This window comes from Rattus norvegicus, chromosome 16, assembly GCF_036323735.1.
Source record: "Rattus norvegicus strain BN/NHsdMcwi chromosome 16, GRCr8, whole genome shotgun sequence".
In the NCBI taxonomy this organism is placed as follows: Eukaryota; Metazoa; Chordata; class Mammalia; order Rodentia; family Muridae; genus Rattus; species Rattus norvegicus.
In genome coordinates, this window is record NC_086034.1 from 9,926,470 (window position 1) to 9,947,016 (window position 20,547).

The 20,547-nt window shown below is 50.8% G+C and overlaps 1 protein-coding gene and 1 pseudogene across 1 annotated transcript; one reads left to right on the forward strand and one right to left on the reverse strand.

Moving 5' to 3' along the window:
• Positions 1–168: 168 nt before the first annotated feature.
• Positions 169–9,341, reverse strand: Opn4 (opsin 4). The gene is given in 10 exon segments (NM_138860.1): positions 169–842; positions 2,396–2,536; positions 3,242–3,422; positions 4,176–4,283; positions 4,887–5,042; positions 5,345–5,516; positions 6,106–6,309; positions 6,621–6,754; positions 8,009–8,154; positions 9,000–9,341. Coding segments are annotated over 10 exon segments (1,425 nt in total). The 5' UTR covers positions 9,144–9,341; the 3' UTR covers positions 169–803.
• A 5,251-nt stretch (positions 9,342–14,592) lies between these two features.
• Ndufaf4-ps2 (NADH:ubiquinone oxidoreductase complex assembly factor 4, pseudogene 2) lies at positions 14,593–17,452 on the forward strand (annotated as a pseudogene).
• Positions 17,453–20,547: the final 3,095 nt, after the last annotated feature.

Consider the following 20,547-nt stretch of genomic DNA (forward strand, 5'->3'; position numbering starts at 1 on the left):
ATGGGTTTAAACTGGAGTGAGAGTTAAAACTGGAAATCTAGGGGACAGACTTAAGAAACTGCTGGAGGCAAGAATAGGCCCTGTTCTCTCTACTGAAGCACCAGGAGACATGTTTACCACACGAGACCCCGATTTTTTTGTTATTTTTGTTGTTGTTTTTTTAATTTTTTTTTTTTTTTATTTTCCCGTGCCTTGTCAGATCCACATCTGGAAGGAACTTAGACCACTGACACGAAACAGTACGTGCAGGGTGCGCACACATGTGCTGGCTGTGCATGCAAATAGGTACCTATGTGCCTGCCGGTGCCCGCGAACATATGAGTGTGGGCCACACCGTGAATGCTATGGGGGAGCTAGAGCCAAAGTATTCCTGGTGCACAAAGCAGAGTCTGTCTTCAGCTTTTGAGCACTGGCAGCAGGAGACGCAGGAAAGAACTTTCTGAACCAATGAGATGTCCGGCCTGGTTGCAAAGGCTGGCTAAGATGCTTGGCTCATAAATAAATGACGTGTTCCCCAGCGCCATCGCCATTGTCCTTGCCTGGACAATCGCGGCATACAGCGTCTGAGGAGAGGCGACAGCTGCTGGAAGCGAAGCTGGAAAGGAAAACCTGGGTTCATGCTTCAGGCGGAGCCCAGGTGTGGCTGCCGAGCTGAGAAGCGGCGACGGTGCTTCATGGTGTGGAAAGGAGCTGGAGAGTGTGTCCAGTGTAGCACGAGTGACAGGAACACCTTCAAAGCTTCCAGGCTTGTGAGATAATCCCGGGTCTGTGCATGTGATAGGGAGGGGACGGGACTGGGCATCCTACATCCTTCGGTCCAGACTGGGGAGGTGTCTCTTGGTCTGAAAATAAATAATACACATCTGTTCATCTCTAGGAGTGTTTCACAGGGCCTCCTAAGACCTCTTCCTATTTGAGAACATTGACGAGTGAAGGGAACTGTGGGAAGAGCCGGGTTGTCGTCAAGGTTGGGTGTTGACCTTTCTCAAGGACCACACCCCCAAAGGGGTGGACCTTCTCAAGGACCACACCCCCAAAGGGGTGGACCTTCTCAAGGATCGCACCCCAAAGAAGGAGCCAGCACAATCTTAGGCTGTTTTCAGAATAATCCCTGGGATATCCTCAGACTCTTGAACTCCTGAGGTTCAAACTCCTTATGCCGCTGCCCACCCCAGTTTATCTTTCTTCTGCAGTCCCCAGTGTGTGTGGGGCCTGGCATCCCCTTCATCCGTGCTGCCCTAACCCACTCACCTTTTTCCTGACCTGTAGCGCGGGCTTCCTCTAGAAGTTCACCTCACACTTGCTGTACCCACCACCCTATTCCGGGACACCAACTTCCTTCTCCTGAACCCCACTCAGGATGTTCATGTCAATAACTCAACCCCTTCTACCAGGGGACCTCAGGGAGGTGCCTCTGTGTGCTTGTAACCTGATGGTAGTGCTTGTCACTTATGTTTGACAACTGCTGATGGTTGGCCTCCATGCCCAAAGCCCCTCCTGGTGGTCCCACCTCTGTCCAAGATAGACCTTATTATGTCTTCAAGCATTTCCTGGCCAGCATAGGCCACTGTCAGGCTTCTTCCCTGGCCTCTGTGGTTGTGTATACTGCCTGGGATACAATATAGGGGAACGGGAGCTCTCTGACGTCAGAAGCATCGGCAGGCTATTCATAGGAAAGCAGCGTGAAGGGAGGAGAACAGGACACTCTATGATCCCAGAGCGGCCGTGGAAGCCTCAGAACACCCAGAGGCTGACGGGGGCTGCTGTGTACGAGAGAGGAGGGCGGAGGAACTGTCAGCTGAGGTGGGGGAGGGCTGCCTGGGCGCCTGTGCTCTTGGCATTTCCAGTGTTCCAAAATATGGCCTTCTCTAATCACCATCGACATTCCATTCCATAGGCACCGGGGCTGACAGCTGTTCTTCTTTTAATAGCTACAAGAATTCTCAGTGACATCTTGAGCGCAGGGCATTGGCAGCGAGCGTGTGCATGGCTTTCGGCCCCCTTCCCTGGGTTTGTCCAGCATCAGAACCACACAGAGACGTGCACATCATCACACTCTGTCACCCCCACAGCACAGAGGAATCCCAGGGGCAGAGAGCATATGCCAGGAACATGGTCCACACATGCCCGAGCCGTTCTCTGCTGTCGGCCCCATATCTTCAAGAGCACATAGTCCCATGTAGATACTCCCTAGACACAGATCATACTTAGACCCTGCTACGGATGTCTGAGCGTCACAGCGTCCTGGAGGTAGGCAAGGAGAAGCTGGGATGTATGGGGTGGGGTGACTCTGAGAGGTCTGTTCACACAGCAAGCCTGCCTTTCTGGTCACTCTTTAGGCTACTTGTCCAGGCTTCCTGCCCTTTCACAGACAGCAGGTACTGGGCCCAGTTACCTTGGGAGTCTTGGATTTCTGTTCCTGGGGGCTGGAAGGAGCCTTGACTTCTCCATCTTCCAGGTCATGACTGCAGAAGGATTGTCCACTTGCTTGCTGGGCAGCTCCCCACGCAGCTGTTGTTTCTGTGTCTGTCCAGCCCTGGGGAGGTGGGAGAGCAACGTTGAGGTGAGAGGGACAGCTTACTTAGAGCATACTCATATCCCCTTCCCTTCAGCCTACACACAGGTATTTACTGAGGGGAACTCATGACATTATTTACAAAGTTGTGGTCAGCGAAGGGCAGGAAAGAACGTACTCCTGTGAGAGTGTTGGCCTGCTTAAGCATGTAGGTATTTAGACAGTGGCCTTCAGGAGAGTCAAGGCCTCTGCTTGCAAATGAGACAGACTCCTCATTTTCTGTAAGTGGTTTCTACTAGTGGTTCAAAAACGTAGATAGTTCTATATCTTAGCAGAAGGCCAGAGCAGTGGAAGACAAACTGGCCATGCTAACCCTCAGATACAAGAGGGTGTGGTGGGTCAAGGCTTGAAGTCAGGAATGATCTCAGTTTCCTGTAGCTTGTAGCTCTTTACACCTCCTGCAAGGTAGCGTTTGGTGCTAAGGTACAGGGATCCTGGGCCAGCTCTCATCATGGAGAAATGGGTGACTTGGAAAGTCCATGTTTAGACTATCTTGCTGCTAGGTAACTTCAGACCACCTGTCTCCTCTCTGTCCTGGGTATTCCTGCTTGCCACAGAGGGTGATGCAGTGGGGGTGAATGAAGTGTCCCCAGGGCCAGTGTGTGGCTCTGCCACCCAGGTCCAGATCCCCAGGGCTGGTTGGGAAAGGAAAGGGGAGGGACTTACCACTTCACTCTCAGAACCCAGGGACTCTTGGCGCTTCTGCCCAGAGATCCAGCTGAGGTCTGAGGACTGGCTGCTCAGTGTGGAGCGATGGGTAGAGCGGTAGCTGAGGGAGGGGTGGCTGCGCTGGCCTGATACTCCAAGAAGCACCCCAAGGCAAGGCAAGTGCTGAGCAATGGCCGCCCTGCAGGGTCATGTTGCTGGTTAGGGTGAAGGGACAAGAAGGGGAGAAGGAAAGGACAGACTAACACAGGGATAGAGTTGGTGAACAGACAGACATTGGTGATGGGCACAGACAGATAGCTAGGTGAGAGAGATGGATAGGCTCCCAGGGCTGATGGGATTAACAACAGAATCAGGGTGTGGTAGGGGTAGTGGGTTCAACCAATCAGACATCACTTCATGGTCGCCTTGGATGTCATCTCTGGGAATGGGTGCCATGGGTGCTAGAGTGCTAGAGGCTAGACTGACTGAGGCCTGCATCAGGAGATTAGCAAGTGCTGGACACCTCCAAGCTGAGCGTGCTCTGAGTGCCCACAACAGTACCTCATTTTCACTTTGTTTTTTAGTAGAGCAAGAACCTGACCACATTACCTCAGGAGGCAAGCATGATTGCTGGGTCGTTGCAGGATGCCACGGTCTGAGGGCTTGCCTTTGCACAGGAAGCACTGCTAATGAGCCACCGTGGCTGCCTTAAGACATAGCCCTGTCGTTAGGACAGGCTTCCTCTCAGGTAGCCATTGATATCTTGTGGGATTCGGCAAAAGAAGGGTGGGGTCTGCCAACTGCGGACCCTCCCAGTGTTATTAACACGCCAAGACTTTCAGGACCCCCAACTGATACACACATGAGAGACCAGAGAGACAGATAACTCCTGCCTTTCAGTGGCAGGCCCAGGCCTTCCATGCCCCCCATGGAGGCCGGGAGGAGGCCACACCTGTACTTGGGGTGAGTGATGGCATAGATGATAGGATTGTGGATGGCCGAGGCCTTGGCAATGACGGCTGGCACCGAGCTCATGTAGGGCGTCAGGATGTGCGAGTACCTAGGACAGAGAAGGTGTGTGGTCCCTTATCTATACCCCCGCTTGACTCTACGGCAGACCCTGCCAAGGCCCAAACTAAACCAGAGAGGTGTAAACCAACACAGCCAGGCCAACCCCATCCTTTTGTGCACTGCCCCCTTAGATGTCCTAGAGAAATTTCTGGTAGGCCCTTAGAGGAGACTGCATTGTTACTACTCAAGAAAATTGGTTCTCAGACAGCTCAAAGTAACAAAATCTCATTCCAATGCCAGAGCTACCAACCAGACTCAAGCTACTTACTAGTGGGCACCACTTAGGAACCCATTCTTAAGTATCAGCAACCTTATCTGTGTGCCTATGGATCCAGCTAAGGGGGACCCAAGCATCAGGTTCCCAACAAGACAGAACGTTTCCAGGCTACCTCTGTGTAGCCAGAGCTCCCCCACCACCACCACAGTATGTCTCTGAAGCTTCTGGGAGTTGGGTAAGCCTAGTGGGGTGAGGCACAGGGGAAGGGGAAGGTTGTAAAGCTGGATCTAGGATGTCAGGATGGCTGACTTGGGTCAGGTTGGAGGCAGAGGCCTGTGCTGTCAGCCCCTGTACAACTCTAGGGCTCCTGCTCACCCAGCAAAGCCCACCAGGGCCACAGTGGAGTAGGGAGCCCAGGACAGCACAAAGAGGAGAATGACGATCAGTGCGACCTTGGCCATCTTCCATTCACTCTGTAGCCGCTGCCACTGCCGCCGCCGCAGAGGGGACTCACCACAGCCCTCACAGGCCCTAGGAAGGTTGCATCTGGGTTGTAGCATGTACCAGGGTCACAACTACTGCGGGGAACCTCTCTGAACCATCTCTGGGGACATATAGAAGGGCTCATCTTTTCCCACACAGTCCTCATTTCACTAAGCCTCAGCTGCCCCCCAGTGGTTCTGCCAGGATTGCAGTCTCTAAGCCCTCCTCAGAGGGCCTTGTCTCCGGAAGGTTCCTAGATGATCCCATAAGCGCATGAGCCGATCTGGGCATGTTCTGTTCTGACAGGCAGACCCTCCCTTCTTGGGCTCACCTCTATGCGGCGCACTCACCGGCCTGTCTCTCGAATGGCCCTGAAGATGAAGATGTAGCAGAAGATGATAATGAGCAGAGGGAGGAAGAAGACAAAGCAGAAGAGCAGCATGGTGTAGGCGCGCACGAGGGGCGTGAAGGTCACGTAGTCCCAGGAGCAGGATGTCAGCAGCCCCTCGGGCACGTAGGCGCCTGGGAGCCGGGGACAGGCGCTCAGCCTTCACTGTGGTCCTGCTCAGGGTAGCTTGCTCAGGAGGGGTTTCAAAGGTGGAGCTTGGGGTTCCTAAGCACAACCTGGCCCTTAGCCACATGCCTACCCTGCTCCGAATGGAGAAAGCTGGTGGCAACAGAGAGATGTGAAGGGAGACGCCCACGTTGGTTCTAACGGGGACACCGGACACCGCTCTAGCCCTGACTGAAGCTAGCTTCTCTTTAGCCCCGGGGTCATGATCCTCAGGGCTAAAGTCTTGCAGCTTGTCCACCCTGCGGAGGCCTCACAGCCCAGTCCCTGACTGGTCTGACTCACTACAAACCACATGTCAAACATGCTGTCCTTGCTCCCACTCCCTTACCCTGGTGTGTGGTGACAGGTTTCCAGACTGATGCCCTACTCCCTGGTGAAGCTCGCTGAGTTTCCCCGATGCTAGTGATGCCACTGAACGGCCATCTGACTTGAGACTTAGGTGTCCATGAGGCTGTCTGACAGCTCTTCAACCCGACCTTCCTTAAACTTCTTGTCCCAGGCTATCTGCCTCTCCCCTAATTCCACCAACGCACTTACTCCAGCCAAAGAAAGGCGGCAGACTCCAGGCCAGGGCATAGAGCCAGACACCTAGCAGGACTAGTGCCGTCCGTCTCTTGGATCTCATGCCGATGGTGGCCAGTGGACGTGTGATCACCAGATAGCGGTCCATGGCTATGGCTGTCAGGGTGATCATGGAAACGATGCCAAAGACAGCCCCACAGAAGGCATAGAACTTGCAACCTGTGGGCAAACCCACTTCCCTAAGTCCCTGGGGAAGAAAGTTCCTGAGGATGGGACAAACTCAGCTCCTTTCCTACCTCCCAGAAAACACGGAGCCATCTATCTCCACCCTGCTTGCTTACCACACCTGACCAGAATGGCAGAGGCCTCAAGACCAGAACCTCATCTTTCCTCTTCAGTCACGGGATTCAGGGTGCTGCCCACTTGCCCACCAGAAAAAATCACCTCACCTGGGCCACCTTCCACTGCAGCAGCGTCCCTCCATTAAGATCCCTTCTTCCCTAAGGCAAAAAGGAACCTCAAATGCCTACCTGTCTCCCCGAAGAGCCACTTCTTGTAGAGGCTGCTGGCAAAGAAGACCGGGGCCTGAGTGAACGACATAAGGAAGTCGCTGACTGCCAGGTTGATGATGAGCATGTTTGCCGGTGTCCGCAGGCCTCTATTCCTGTGAGGTCAGAGGAAGTCAGGGCATGCATGCCAATACTTCCAGGGCTATGGAAGGCCTCCCTCACCCTCAGCTCTCCACACATGCACATAAACACACATGCTACTACGCTAACCATACACAGGCACACAGATGTGCTGTGCATGCACACACAACCCCACACACATGCATGCACACGGGCTGGGGCTCTTGGGCCTCAGACCTGTGTCTCAGTCCAGCAGACACCACCAATCATATGGACTAAGGGCTCTCCTTGGTCTTCTTGGTCCTATCACTTTTTTCTTCTCACCCTCTGGATTACTCCCTCTGTGTGTCTCCCTGTACAAACCTCCCTGGACACAGTCTCCCAACGATGTCCCGCTACTCTCCCCCTCCCATTTGCTCTGATATCTTCTTACTACCTTCTCAGGCCTCCTTCCTCACTTCCCTACCTCTCTTCCTCCTTCTTCTGCCTCGTCTGGCCCTGCCCAACTCAGCCTGTCTCTTCAGAGTTCACACTTGAGGTGGCAAAAGGCCCAAGAACTTATGGTTGTGGCCTTGGGTCAGGTACCTTCACCAACCTCCTCTAACACCATCCATCTTAAGATATCTGGTCCTAAAGGGGGCATAGTGGTTCCCATTGTCCAGATGAGAGCACTCACAAAAGGACTTAGTCCCCGTTACAGATCAGTAAGTTGCAAAGCTAGGATTCATCTCTAATCAATGCACACACAGGAGAAGGGCCAGTGATGGGGAAGACACAGCTCCACGCTGGACAGATGAGATGTACACTCAAGGGGATAAAAGACTGGCTCAGTTCTTCCACTTGTCTGTGGAGGAGCCTGAAGCCTGCTTACTTCCTAGCCTGCCTGTTACACCAGCAGGTGGGGAGGAAAGCTGAGGCAAGGTGCTAGGAGTGACTGTGGAGGGTTTGAGGATCCTGGTGTTTAAAGATGTTCTTCAAGGTAGAGAAAGGGGGGGTCCTCTGGGTGCAGAGGATGACAGAGGTGAGAGCAGGGACTTGAAGACCCTAACAGTACTGCTTGCCTCAGAGGTTATGTCTGAGGCCCAATGGGTTCCCTGGGCCACTTTTCGCTTTTCATCTGCTTGAAAGTTGATGCCTAGACCTGATACTATAGAAGGTAAGCTCCTCGCTTCTCTGCCAATCCTAAGGAGCCCTGGGTAGAGCTGGGTGTCACTTCTACCCTGTGCTCTGTCCCGTCTATATGTGTGGGTATGCATAGTGCCCTTGACCCCACCCCACCAACCAGGCACCTGCAGAAGGTGTAGATGACTGTCAGGTTACCCAGCATCCCTGTGAGTCCCACCAGCAGGATCACCGTGCCTAGGGTATAGTGAGCATGATCTGGGACGTCGACTGTGGGGAAGGGGACCCAGGCAGCAGCCTGAAGCCCAGGTGTCTGTAGAAAGAAAGAAAGGAGAGCATCACCTACAGATGTCCCTGGGAAGAATAGTGAGCTCCCAACAAAGCAAGGGGGTAAACTGAGGTATGGATGAAAAGCTATGGCCAGCCCATAGGGAAAAGCGCAGGTCTTCCAAAATTTATCTCTGAGCCCATATATGTCTGGATGCTGAGCTCCTGAGAGGGAAGTGAAAGGCTCAAATGGCCTGCTGGAGGTTAGCAGGACAAATGCATGCCTGCAGAACAGGGCGTAGCTTTGGTGACCTTGAGGAATCTATAGAGCTAGCTCCTGGGTCATGCCCTCCTGATGGATGGACACCCCGTAGCAAGCCACCAAGGAGAACTTGCAACCCCTGGAGTAAAACTGAGGACTGACACTGAAGCCTGGCAAAAGAGGGAGAAAAAAAAACTTGGGTTCCTCGGGGCTGCTGCAGGGAGGTCATTTCCGCCATGAGTGTACAGGGACTGAGAATATCTCCTAGGGAGAGGCAGGAGACTGCTCATTGTCCTGCCCAACACCCCACTCTGGCCTGAAGCATCCCAGAAGCCTGGGGCCTTCCCCCCTAGCATACTCCCACAGGGGAGCTAGTCAATTGCTGGAAAGAATAGATGTCACCAGGAAGGGTGGATTAGCGCCTGCCTTTCTGGTCCTCCCAAGGATCTCTGCCAATGAAGACACCGCCTGTGCCCTCTTGTCTCAGCCACTTTGTGTAGAGAAAGCTTAGAGAAGTTCTGTGATGCCCAAGGCCCTCAGACCTTTCTATTTCCCTGTCAAAACAGGAGTTGGGTGCAAGGCTGGCAACAGGAGGAGTCTCTGTGTGCACACATGCTCCCCAAACTTACCGTGGGGCTAACGGATAGAAGCTGGACTCTGACGGAGATGTTCTGAGTGCTGTTCCAAATGCCTTGTAGGAGGGCAGGGCTGGCGGTAAAGCTGGGATCCTGAGTTAAGCTTGAAGGGACTCTTGATTCTGAAGGAGAGTTCATGCTCAGGCTCTTGGAGGACTTAAAGGCATGGGAAGCTCAGGGATTGTCCAGATCGGTCCCCAGCTGGCTTTACAGCATCCTTAACACCGTGGCCTGGCCCACCGGCTCCCTGTTCACATCCCCAGCCTAGATCCAGCCTGGAGCTGCTGTTTGGGCTGCTGACTGCTCAATGTCTAATGAAGCACAAAGGCATGAGTGCCACGCGGCAGGATCCCTCCACACTTTTAAGTAGCAGTACAGGGTAGGGAGGGGATTACACATGCTCAGTGGCTCCCTGCTTCTGGCAGTCTCCGAAGTGGGTCCTTGATGTCAGTCCACAAGGGTCTGATGGTGACTTCATGAATATGTGTGTATATGTGCATACGAATGCCTATGGGGACACTAGCAGCCTCAGCTCCTGGACATGGGGCAAGAGGCTCTGTCCTTCGCACTTCCTCTCTTCTGAGAGCTCATCAGGAATGGCCCCTGTTCTTCTGAGAGGCATGGTGGTCACTGGGGAAGTAAATCTATGTAAGATTCTGTCTTTGAGTCTATCCATGAGCCCACAACATCTTCACACTTCCCTGCCCAAAGGGAGATGCTATAATGTATCATTAGTTTGAGACCAACTTGGGGGACATAGTGATAATTTCTCTTTAAAAAAATGTAGGGCTGGAGAGATGGCTCAGCAGTTAAGAGCACTGACCGCTCTTCCAGAGGTCTTGAGTTCAAATCCCAGCAACCACATGATGGCTCACAACCATCTGTAATGAGATCTGATGCCCTCTTCTGGTGTGTCTGAGGACAGCTACAGTGCACTCACATATAATAAATAAATAAATCTTTAAAAGTCAAGTAGTTTTGGGGCTGGAGAGATGACTCAGGGGTTAAGAGCACATGCTATTCTTTCAGAGGAGCCAAGTTTGAAATCTAACACCCATGCCTCAAACTCCAGCACTCTACTGGGCTCTTTCAGGAGCATGGACATTACCCACATGCAGATGCACACACATTATCATCATCATCATCACCATCATCATCATCATCAACAACAACATCATCATATCATCATCATCACAAATTTAAAAGGTGGTTTTTTTCCTGGAGAAACTAATACACCAAGGCTCATCAGGATGTATGCTGTGCCCTTCTCATGCCTGTGTGTGGGCCAGGCTTCTGCCATACCATGGAGCTAAGTGCAAGCTTGGGGTCCTCCTCCTTGCTATTGTTCCTCTCTGATGATTCACCACAGTAGTCTTATCTGAGAGTACGGAGCAGCCGAGCTCAGGTACTAAACCAGCAGTTCTTAACCTTTCACAGGGGCTGTCTAAGACCATCAGAAAACACAGATATTTTTGGTTCATAACAGTAGCAAAATTACAGTTACGAAGTAGCAATGAAAATGACTTTATGGCGGGGGGAGGGGGGTCACCAACACCAGGAGGAACTGTATTGAAGGGTTTGAGTATTAGGAAGGTTGAGAACCACTGCCCTGGACAGTCAGGTCACGGCTGCCAGAGGAGTAAGGAAGTATCTGTCAGCACCAGCTTCTTGGGACCTTCCTGAAGGTTAGATCCAGGATCTGGTAAAGGGTTAAAGAGGCTTGAACCCATGGGATGCAGAAGTCACAGGCAGGGTTTTTTGCTTGGGGAAAGAGCAGCCATTGAAACCGCCTTTCCTAAAGATTGCTGAAGGCCTGCAATTCCAGCCTCTACTCGAGTGCAGCTCCCCAGTCCTCGCCTGTCCCCTGCTCAAACAGACTTTGTCAGTGTCATCAAGGAAGCCCTCCTGAGGACCTGGGGTGTTCACAACCACCTGTGCATCCTCTGCGGCACTTAGTGACATCATTGCACCTGGTCCCCCCTCTCTCTCTCTTTTTTTTTTAAAGATTTATTCATTTATTATATATAAGTACACTGTAGCTGTCTTCAGATGCACCAGAAGAGGGCATCAGATCTCTTTACAGATGGTTGTGAGCCACCATGTGGTTGCTGGGAATTGAACTCAGGACCTCTGGAAGAGTAGTCGGGTGCTCTTAACCACTGAGCCATCTCTCCAGCCCTGGTCCCCTCTCTCTTGAGGCCACACACAGGTCTGTTTTGTTTATTTCTGCGGCCCTCTGAGCAAAGCAGCACCCCCACACACTGCACAAGAGGGAAATGCCTTTTCTCCTTGGTCCTTGCTTCTCAGGGGGTGGTCTGGGGGGCCAGCCCCTTGAAGCCTGTGGGAGTCGGGCAATTCCACACACATTACGTGCAGGGGGAGGTGCTGGTCTGGGTTCTAGAGGACTTCATGGGAAGGGTGGGGAACAGCAGATTTGAAAAGACACCAAAACCACCTAGAGATTAGTGACGGTAGGGTGCACTGCCTTGCCTGAGGCTAGAAGGACTAAGGAGTGAAGGATCTTGAGAATTCCAGGAGTTGGGACTGTCCACCTGGGTGTCATGGAAGGAAGATCCTCACAGCCGAGATGCCTTGTGACACATGAGCTGGGGGCAGGGTGACAGTGCAAACTGGGCGTCAGCTAGCTTCCATGTGTCATTCATCCCCCCACCACTGTTACCCCTCTGCCGCTGTCGTCCGTGGGCTCACTGGGCTCCAGTTCACCTGCCACACTCCTGTTCTTTGATTATCTTACCCAAGCCCAGATGCTGCTCCCTTGAGAATGGTAGTTTGAGTCATGGGAGGGGCTGTGGTGCCAACTTTTGGCTTTGCCCAGATTCCGTGGTGTCTCTGCTCATCCTGGTTTCAGCATCTACCAGTGATCCCACTTATCTCCCCACCCCCACCCCACCCCTGGCCGCTGTACTAAGGGAGACCAGGGGCTCACAGCCCTTACTGCTTGAAGTCCGCCCTTCACGCTTCCATAGCTTGCCTGACAGGAGGTGGGAAAAGCTTTTTAAACCTCTCCTTCCCGGAGGTGCTGCTGGGGACATGGGAAGTGGGAATCCTAAGAGGGTTGAGAGCCTGGTGAGAGGCTGCCAAAGTGACGGGAGTGTGTTCATTTAGTGTTAGACCAGCAGTGGGCCCTGGGTAGGTGTGGAGAAACTGCACTGGGGAAGGGGGTGGGGGGGATATAACCCACCCGGCAACAACGATTCTGTCCGTAGGGCCCCACGCTGACTTTACTTAAGGGTCTTCCAAACTCCAGAATTCTTGTCCTCTGTGGAAAAGCCCTCAACATCCTCACCAGAAAATCTGATTGTGAGGCTAAGAAGGTAGGAGGCTCCTGGCCCCTCCCCACCATCATTTATGGCCACAGTATCCACAGCACAGGACATCTCTGGTTCACCCTGGGCGGTGGGATTGTAATTCCAGTCTCAAGTCTTCCAGGCCTCCTCTGGGGATTGGCTTCCTCATCCATGGCCTATATGGTTACCCAGAGGCTCCTGGGAAATTCCAAGGAGCTGTTTCCAGGGGGAATATTAAGTATCATAATGAGCACAACCCTGAAGGCAGCAGGCCAACAGCCTTCCATTACCTGGAATCTGGCAAACCCTGTGAGAATGGGAGCCTCCTCCTCACGGCCCAGGGGAGGAGCTAGGAACAAAGACCTCTATGCTTCCTTTTGCTGTGGAACCTGTCTGAACATCTCCCTCCTTCCCTGGCCAAAGCATCCTAACCCAACCTAAGGCCCCAGACAAATGACCCTGGAATCCTGTTAGCACCCTGAGACATCCAAAATTCATTTGTTTCCTCTGGCTTTCTTCTCCTTTAGCTAACTCCCCACACCCTCACATAAACGCTCCCCAGTCTCTCCTCCGAAACCCTACATTAGCCAGAGGACTCAGGCAGGGGAAAGTGAGGACTCCCAAGAGCAGTGGAGAATGTGACAGAGTCTGCACACCCTGTGAGACTGCCCCCATGGACATCTGCAGCCTTTCCTGAGGTTCCTACATTCCCGGCCGAGGGCACTGGCCCTGGGTACTCAGGCCAGCCCCCAATGGTGGGTTTATTTAGTCTATCTGTGCCGCACAGCGAATCCAGTCTGAGGCACTCAACACCATCATGAAAGAGGCACTCATTCATCCGTTAAGCTTCTACAGCCTGGGTTACCATCAGAGACAGCAGCTACCCTGGGCAAGCTCGATGTTTAATTTGGGAGGGGGCAATATGGTCGTGTCTCAGAGCCCAGCCTGCTCTTCCCTCAGGCAAGCTTTCTATGGAGAAGGGCAGGCGAGGTATAAGAATGAGTTAGGGACACACAAGCAATGCCTCTGAATCAAACTTTTAACTCGAAACTTGGCCACACACCCACGATGGGCATGTGGGTGTGCACAGAGCAGAAACCCTGGCCATGTGGCTGGCTCGCTGTTCCCACCCCACTGCCCACTGAAAGTGAGTGCACGTTACCAGGTAATTAAGGAACGAGGTGCATTCCTTAGGGCTTTGCTGCTGCTTTGTGCACAGCACCAGGGCTATGTAGAGGCTTATAGACCCAGAGATCAACTTCCTTCAGAACGGGAGGGAAATACCATGCTTTCTCAATATATTTCTGCTGATCATAGCTATGTATCCAAGTCATTCTGTACAAAGTAGGGTCTCTGTGTGAGGAGAGGAGGAAAATATCCATTTGTCTTGATGACAGAGCGATTTTTACTTTATTATTATTCCAGACAGTTTCTCTGTGTAAATCTGGCTGTCCTGGAACCAGCTCTGTAGACCAGGCTGGCCCACTTGCCTCTGCCTCCCAGTGCTGGGATTAAAGGTGTGCACCACCACTGCCAGACCCAGAGCAGTATCCAATGGCTGTGAGCTGAGGTACCAGAGAGAAATGAAACAGGATAGAAATCTACAGGGACTCTCAGAGACCTTCTCAACCACAGTGTTCTACCACAGGACTATGTACCTGGGTCTGCTCTGGCTCTATCCCACCAGCCATAGCTTATGTTGGTGCAGCCCCAGGATGGTTCTGCATACAAACTGCAGGTGTCTTTTGCCGTGGTTGTCAACATGGCAGCGAAATCCCAAAGCTGTAAACAGTGCAGATTTTCTCTTCTTCCCATTAGGCCTCGGCACTGCCCTTGAGGACTTAGGAGACAAAAGGCTAAGAGAACATGTGAGGGAAGCCCACAGAGCAAGCTTTCAACTTGACAATTGACCACACACATAAGATAGGCCTAGAAAAGCCTGCCATGTGGGTGCCCCGTGGTCCACACACCTTGGCCCATCCCTATGGCCAGCACATCAGCTGTTTGCTACTTTGGGTAGCATTTCAGCCCCACCATTGGCTGGCCGTTGCAAAGACGTGGGCAGAGACGAAGAACGACAAACACTGTAGTTCCTTGCCCACGGGATCAAGGCAGGACCATGTACCACATGATGTGATGCTTATGGAACCATCATACACGGTGACCCCATAAAGGTAATCTCATCTAGTGATACTCTGTGAATGCATTTTGCAACACAGCGGAATCACCTACTTACAGACTTCTCCGAACGTATCCCCGTCAAAAAGCAAAGCAGCGCCATGTGGAAACCCAACTGCTTTAAGAAACTCATGGTAGTGCTGGACATTGGCCTTACCCAGAGTCCAGGTTCCGTCTCTTGAGGCCATGAAGAGGAGGGAGCTTGCTGCCCTCCACCAGGACCACCTTGTCCATACAGCACACCTGCCAGGTGATTTCCTGGGATTTTTCAAAATGTTGGCACCTGAGTCCATCCTCAGGGACTCTGATCGGTTGGCACTGGGAAGTTTTAAAAACGCTGCTCTCTGTTTGAATATTATCTGCTGCTCTGTGCCCACCCTGGGCACCCATCACGCCCTCTGTGGTGGTTTGAATATGCTCGACCCAGGGAGTGGCACTGTTAGGAGGTGTGGCCTTGTCGAAGTGGGGTGTGTCACTGTGGGCGTGGGCTTTGAGACTCATCTCTTAGCTGCCTGGAAGCCAGTGTTCTGCTAGCAGCCTTCAGATGAAGAGGTAGAACTCTCGGCTCCTCCTGCACCATGCCTGCCTGGATGCTGCCATGTTCCTGCTTTGATGACAATGAACTGAACCTCTGAACCTATAAGCCAGTCCCAGTTAAATGCTGGCCTTTATAAGAGTTGCCTTGGTCACTCACGGTGTCTGTTCACAGCGGTAAAACCCTAAGACAACCTTGCACGCATTGCAGATATCCCGGCTCCCAGCTCTGACTCTGTCTTTGATGCAGCTAGGGCTGAGAATAAACTTCCTTCTTCTCTGGTCTGCAGCGGCTCAGAATCAAGACCTGCATTTAGGCTGCTGCCAGGTGCCATCCGAGCCTCTGACAAACGGGGACAATGAGTAGGGACGGGAACCAGACACTGGCATGTCAAGAGCAGAAGGACATAGGAGAGGAATCTGGAAGACGATGGGCACATGCTGTGCGGGAGAGGACAGACAGAGGGGCCAGGTCCTCAGCCTGAGGTGTGTGGGTTGAACCATGAACTTGGATGGGGAAAACAGAAAGAAACAAAGAAAGGAAGAACAAATAAGAAAGAAACTAACATCATTCTTCCCACTAACCTCTAGCCGAGATTTGAGTTCTTCTCTGTGATAAACTTGGGAAAAGCTTATCACACACCGTGGCACTGCAGTGAGTGGAAATCCCAGGCAGGAGCGGGCTGCGGGTGCCACTGCCCTAAATTACGCCTCCACTCAGACCTGAGGTCAGACCTTCTGGTTGGAGGATACTGACCGACAATAATATTAGCAAGATGGCAAATGGTGGGTGTCACCCTCGGTAATATCACTCCAGTGTTTCCAGTGCCCTTTGTTATCTGCGTACTTTATTTTATGCATCAGGCAGCATTCCTGGGGCTAGGCAAGGTGATTCCGTAGGTTAAAAATGCTTGCCTGGGTTTGGAGAGATGGCTCAGTGTTAAGAGCACTGACTGCTCTTCCAGAGGTCCTGAGTTCAATCCCAGCAACCACATGGTGGCTCACGACCATCTGTAATGGGATCTGATGCCCTCTTCTGGTGTGTGTGAAGACAATCACAGTGTACTCATATAAATAAATTATATATTTAAAAGACAAACCAAACCAAACAAACAAAAGAACGCTTGCCTGATGACCAAAGTGTGTTCCCTAGAACTCAGAGGGAAGGTGGGGACTGAGTCCTCAGTTTTGTCATCTGACCTCTACATGTGTACCATGCATGACACAGGTGCACCCACACTCACCCAGACTCAGCATATATGAACAGGCGTGTACACACACACACACACACACACACACACACACACACACGCATACACTCACACACACTAAATGCAAATGTATATTAAAAACTCCCGGGGTCACCGCGCCGGTGTCTCCCCACGTGCATAGTGAACTAAGGGCATCATGAGGTAGAGACGGGAGCTCCAGTGACCCCCACCTTCAGGAACTTCAACGTGGAGAAGCAAGCGGAGCGGGAGATCAGTTAGAGGAAGCCCTCCATGCATGCACCCAAGCACCCTTCCACCTGCAGTCTCCTGCAGGAGCACCTGAGTCAGTATCCAGAAATCAAGGAAGAAGTTTCTAGAAAAGGTAACAAGCTGCTGTCATTACTAAGAGATGTGTATGTCGATTCCAAAGATCTGGTGCCTCTCTTGCTGGTAATGGAAAAGACGGTGAACCACAGCAAGAACCAAAGGAATCCAGACTGCTGATAGGAGATCACTATGACAAGAGTCTCATGGCCATTCCCAAAGGCAAGATTGCTGTTGTAGAAGCACTGACCCTTCTCAATAATCATAAACCCTCTCCAGAAACACGGACTGACGAGAAAATCACGCAAGGACACCATTAAGAACTGAAAGATGTAAATTCCCTTCTCAATATTTCCTTACTTTGCAGTCAAAATCGTTCCTCCTGAAGACAGGAAAGCAAGACAATCAAAATGAAGAAAATCCCTAAACGATTTCCTAGGTGTGCTCCCAAGCTCCGAGTCCCTGATTTTCGTGTATTAAATTATACAAGTGACTTTGAGTTGAGGACCGTAACCTCTTCAGGATGGTTCATGTAATTTTTAATTTATGTATATATAGTTCCTGGATATATGTCAGCAGTATTGATCTCATGACCCGAATGATTCAATATTAAGTTTCAGTTTCCAGTTTAGGATGGCTTGTTCTTTGTAGGAGACACTGAAAGCAAGAGCCCTCTTGACTCCTATAAGACGCATTCTGTTAAGGACAGAGACTTGCGACTATTTTCCCCAAGTGAAGCAAGAGAGGAAACTGAGTGCAAAGGAAGAAAAATATATATCAGTACTCTACAGAATAAAAATCCATGAGGGTTTTTTAATGTTTTAAATTGGTTTTAAATATGAAATAACTTTTTAGAAGGATTAGTGGTGTCTGAGACATGCTAGCTGTCTCTCTTCTGGCAAATAGAAATAGGTAAGTTGAAAAGTTTTTTGAGGGGGGCAACACTTAAGACTATTTGAATAGACAGCTCCCGTTAATTTAGAAATGAGAGGAATGTGAATGAACAGGTGAAAATAGGAGGATCCGATTCGATAACCAACCGTTTATACCTGTTTTCATTCTTGGAGAAAATGTAGCTGGGAGAAGTATAAAATAAATCCCTGAAGGGACCTAGAAAGCTACCGATTTATCACTTAAACTCTGGAGCACGGTACACTCCAGTATTAGAATCTCAGATGAGGTGATAGGAGTTCGGCTCATTCTGGTGTGCTGTACCTGTGGGTTCTTGACCGTATTGTTTGACCTCTCTGAAAGTGAATTTCTATAAAAGTAAAACTCTGCTTGTGTAAATTCCAGGACAACAGTGAGGATAAATGACAAAAGGCCAGGCAAGTACAGAGTCTTGTAGTTAAAATGGGTGTCTACAGAACATACAATGGAGTTGTCTATAGTCACAATGCAAGGAAACCAGAATTTAGATTCTCAGAATCCTACTTGTATTCTTACTTATTCTGCCAAATGAAACCCATTTCCAGAGAACAGAATGGAGTTGGGGGAACTAGGCTTGTCCATGTTCTTTCAAGGGGACAAACAGGCATACTTGCCTCGAGAGTCCCCCGGAAATGATGTGGAATCCAGCATGGTGATGAAGGGAGGCAGCGTAACAGCAAAGATGGGAGATGAACGAAAGTTTGTAAGCTTTATCATATCTAGTCCCGGTGAGTAAACTATACCTACTTATTTGTGGTTCAATACAGACGTTTAAGAGAACAAGCTAATTTAAATCATTGCAAATTTAAAATGCCGTCAAAAACCATCTTCCTTCAATTCAAAATGAATGTGAATCAGTAGTACTCGCTCATGTTTCCTGGGTGGCTAGCAGATGTAAATATGGTTTCTTTTATGGTATCACAATAAAATCCTTCCATTTTACACATTAAAAACAAAAACAAAAACACTCCCGGAAGTGGGGCATTGTGGGAGGAGCTTGTGATCCCGGCAATGAGATCAGGAGTTAAGGCCTGGGCTATAGTAAGTTTGTTTTTTTTTTTTTTTTTTTTTGGAGCTGGGGACCGAACCCAGGGCCTTGCGCTTCCTAGGTAAGCGCTCTACCACTGAGCTAAATCCCCAGCCCCATAAAATACATCTTGTTAAAAGACTTTGTACTTTTTTTTTTTTTTTTGTGGTTCTTTTTTTCGGAGCTGGGGACCGAACCCAGGGCCTTGCGCTTCCTAGGCAAGCGCTCTACCACTGAGCTAAATCCCCAACCCCTATAGTAAGTTTGTAGCGTGGGCTAGCCTATCTCTTAAAAACCAAACCAAACCAACGACACCACCAAAGTTCTGGAATAGTTGGGTATATCTATAAACCCCAGCGCTCAGGACGCTGAAGCAGGAGGATCTGGACCTCAATCCAGATGGGCTACATAGACAGATCTGGTTTCAAAAAGACAAAAATGAAAACAAGATAAAACATCCCTGAAAAGGTCACCATACACCCCTCAGGACTTCAAGGGCCCACAGCCAACGTCCAGAGTCTCGGAGCCAAAGATAAAGTGTCAGCAGTGTCCGGGGTATGATTGCAGGAGTTGGCTAAGGCTTCCCTTGAGATCTCCACCCATTGCCTGAGGGTCCTCCGATCTGTTTCTCCAGCTGGGGAGATGTCTGGACTCGCCTGGTCCTCAGAGGTTTTCCGTCTGCACTCCTGAGCCCTGGCATCTGCCTTACTGCCTGCCGTCCCACATCCTGGCATCAGCTCCGTTGGCGCGCAGCCCCCAGTGCAGAGATGGATGGCGACCTGAACTTGGTATAGTGTCTCCCCTGGGGGACAGAAGGTGAAAGGCAGAGCCTGGCACTGGAGAAAAACACCTAGGACAACTGCTAAACTACAGTGTAACCGCTAATGCCTGTGGTTGCCCCTCCCTGTAGAGAGAAAAGGAACGGAGCCCAGGGCTGGGCCCTGAAATCAGGCCTCAGAGTGCAAAGCTCACAGCCCAGCCCAGACTGCCCTCTGCACTTCTCACGTTGAAAGTCTGTGGTCCCCACTAGGAATATTTGCTTTTCTCTGATGATTAGAAAGGCTTCAAGAATCACAGTTCTGCTAGCAAAGCCTGCACACTTTCTCTCCAAGGACTGAGAGTCAAGATTTCACATTGGCTTGAAAAGAACAGTCATTCAGTCAACCCTTATCCCACAGATACTGCAGGGCAGGGCGCGGATGAGTCACCTCCCTGGATGGGGATGAAGTCTGTTACCTGAGGGGTGGGTAGGGGTGGGGAGTGAACCCCTCCGCTGGTTTTGTAGAATTTGTTTTCATGATTTGAGACACAAACACATCCTTTAGAAATGAGAAGTTTCTATGAAAGCTGTTTCCTGCCCATTGCTCCTGCCTTATAGTCAGTCCATCTCCCGGAAGAGCTCCCAACCCTTCAGTGTCTCTTCTGTTTGCAATGCCAAATCTGGGTTTGGAATTGGTGGGAAGGGACTTTTCTTGTCGTCTGCTAAACCCCAAAAGCAGTAGCTGCGAGGGTTAGAGGTACCAGCCTTCTGGAAGGATGCCTTCCAAACATCCAAGGAGCTCAAACTTGGGTTCGGTCTAAACCCCATCATTCATTCAGCTCCACCAGTCTAGAGGCCCACATGGATGCCTTTCTTCCCATGGGCCTGGCAGCAGCAGAGTGTTTCTCAGAAATAAAAACCAATTCCTTATGATTAACAATGTATCTGAAGTGGTAGAGTGCATACTTAACATGCCCAATACCCTGGGTTCTGTCCCCACTACACACACACACACACACACACACACACACACAGAGAGAGAGAGAGAGAGAGAGAGAGAGAGAGAGAGAGACTTCCTCACTATCTTATCTCCATCTCTTGTATTATATTTCTTTGAAGTATTAAAGAAAATTCTAGACATTATATGTCGATCAGAGAATAACGTTTGACTTAGCACCAGCTATACCATTATGTTCTTCTTGGAAAAGGCCATAGTTCCTTTAAAACGCCTCAGGTTGAGACAGAGATCAGACTTCCCTGACTGCTCCAA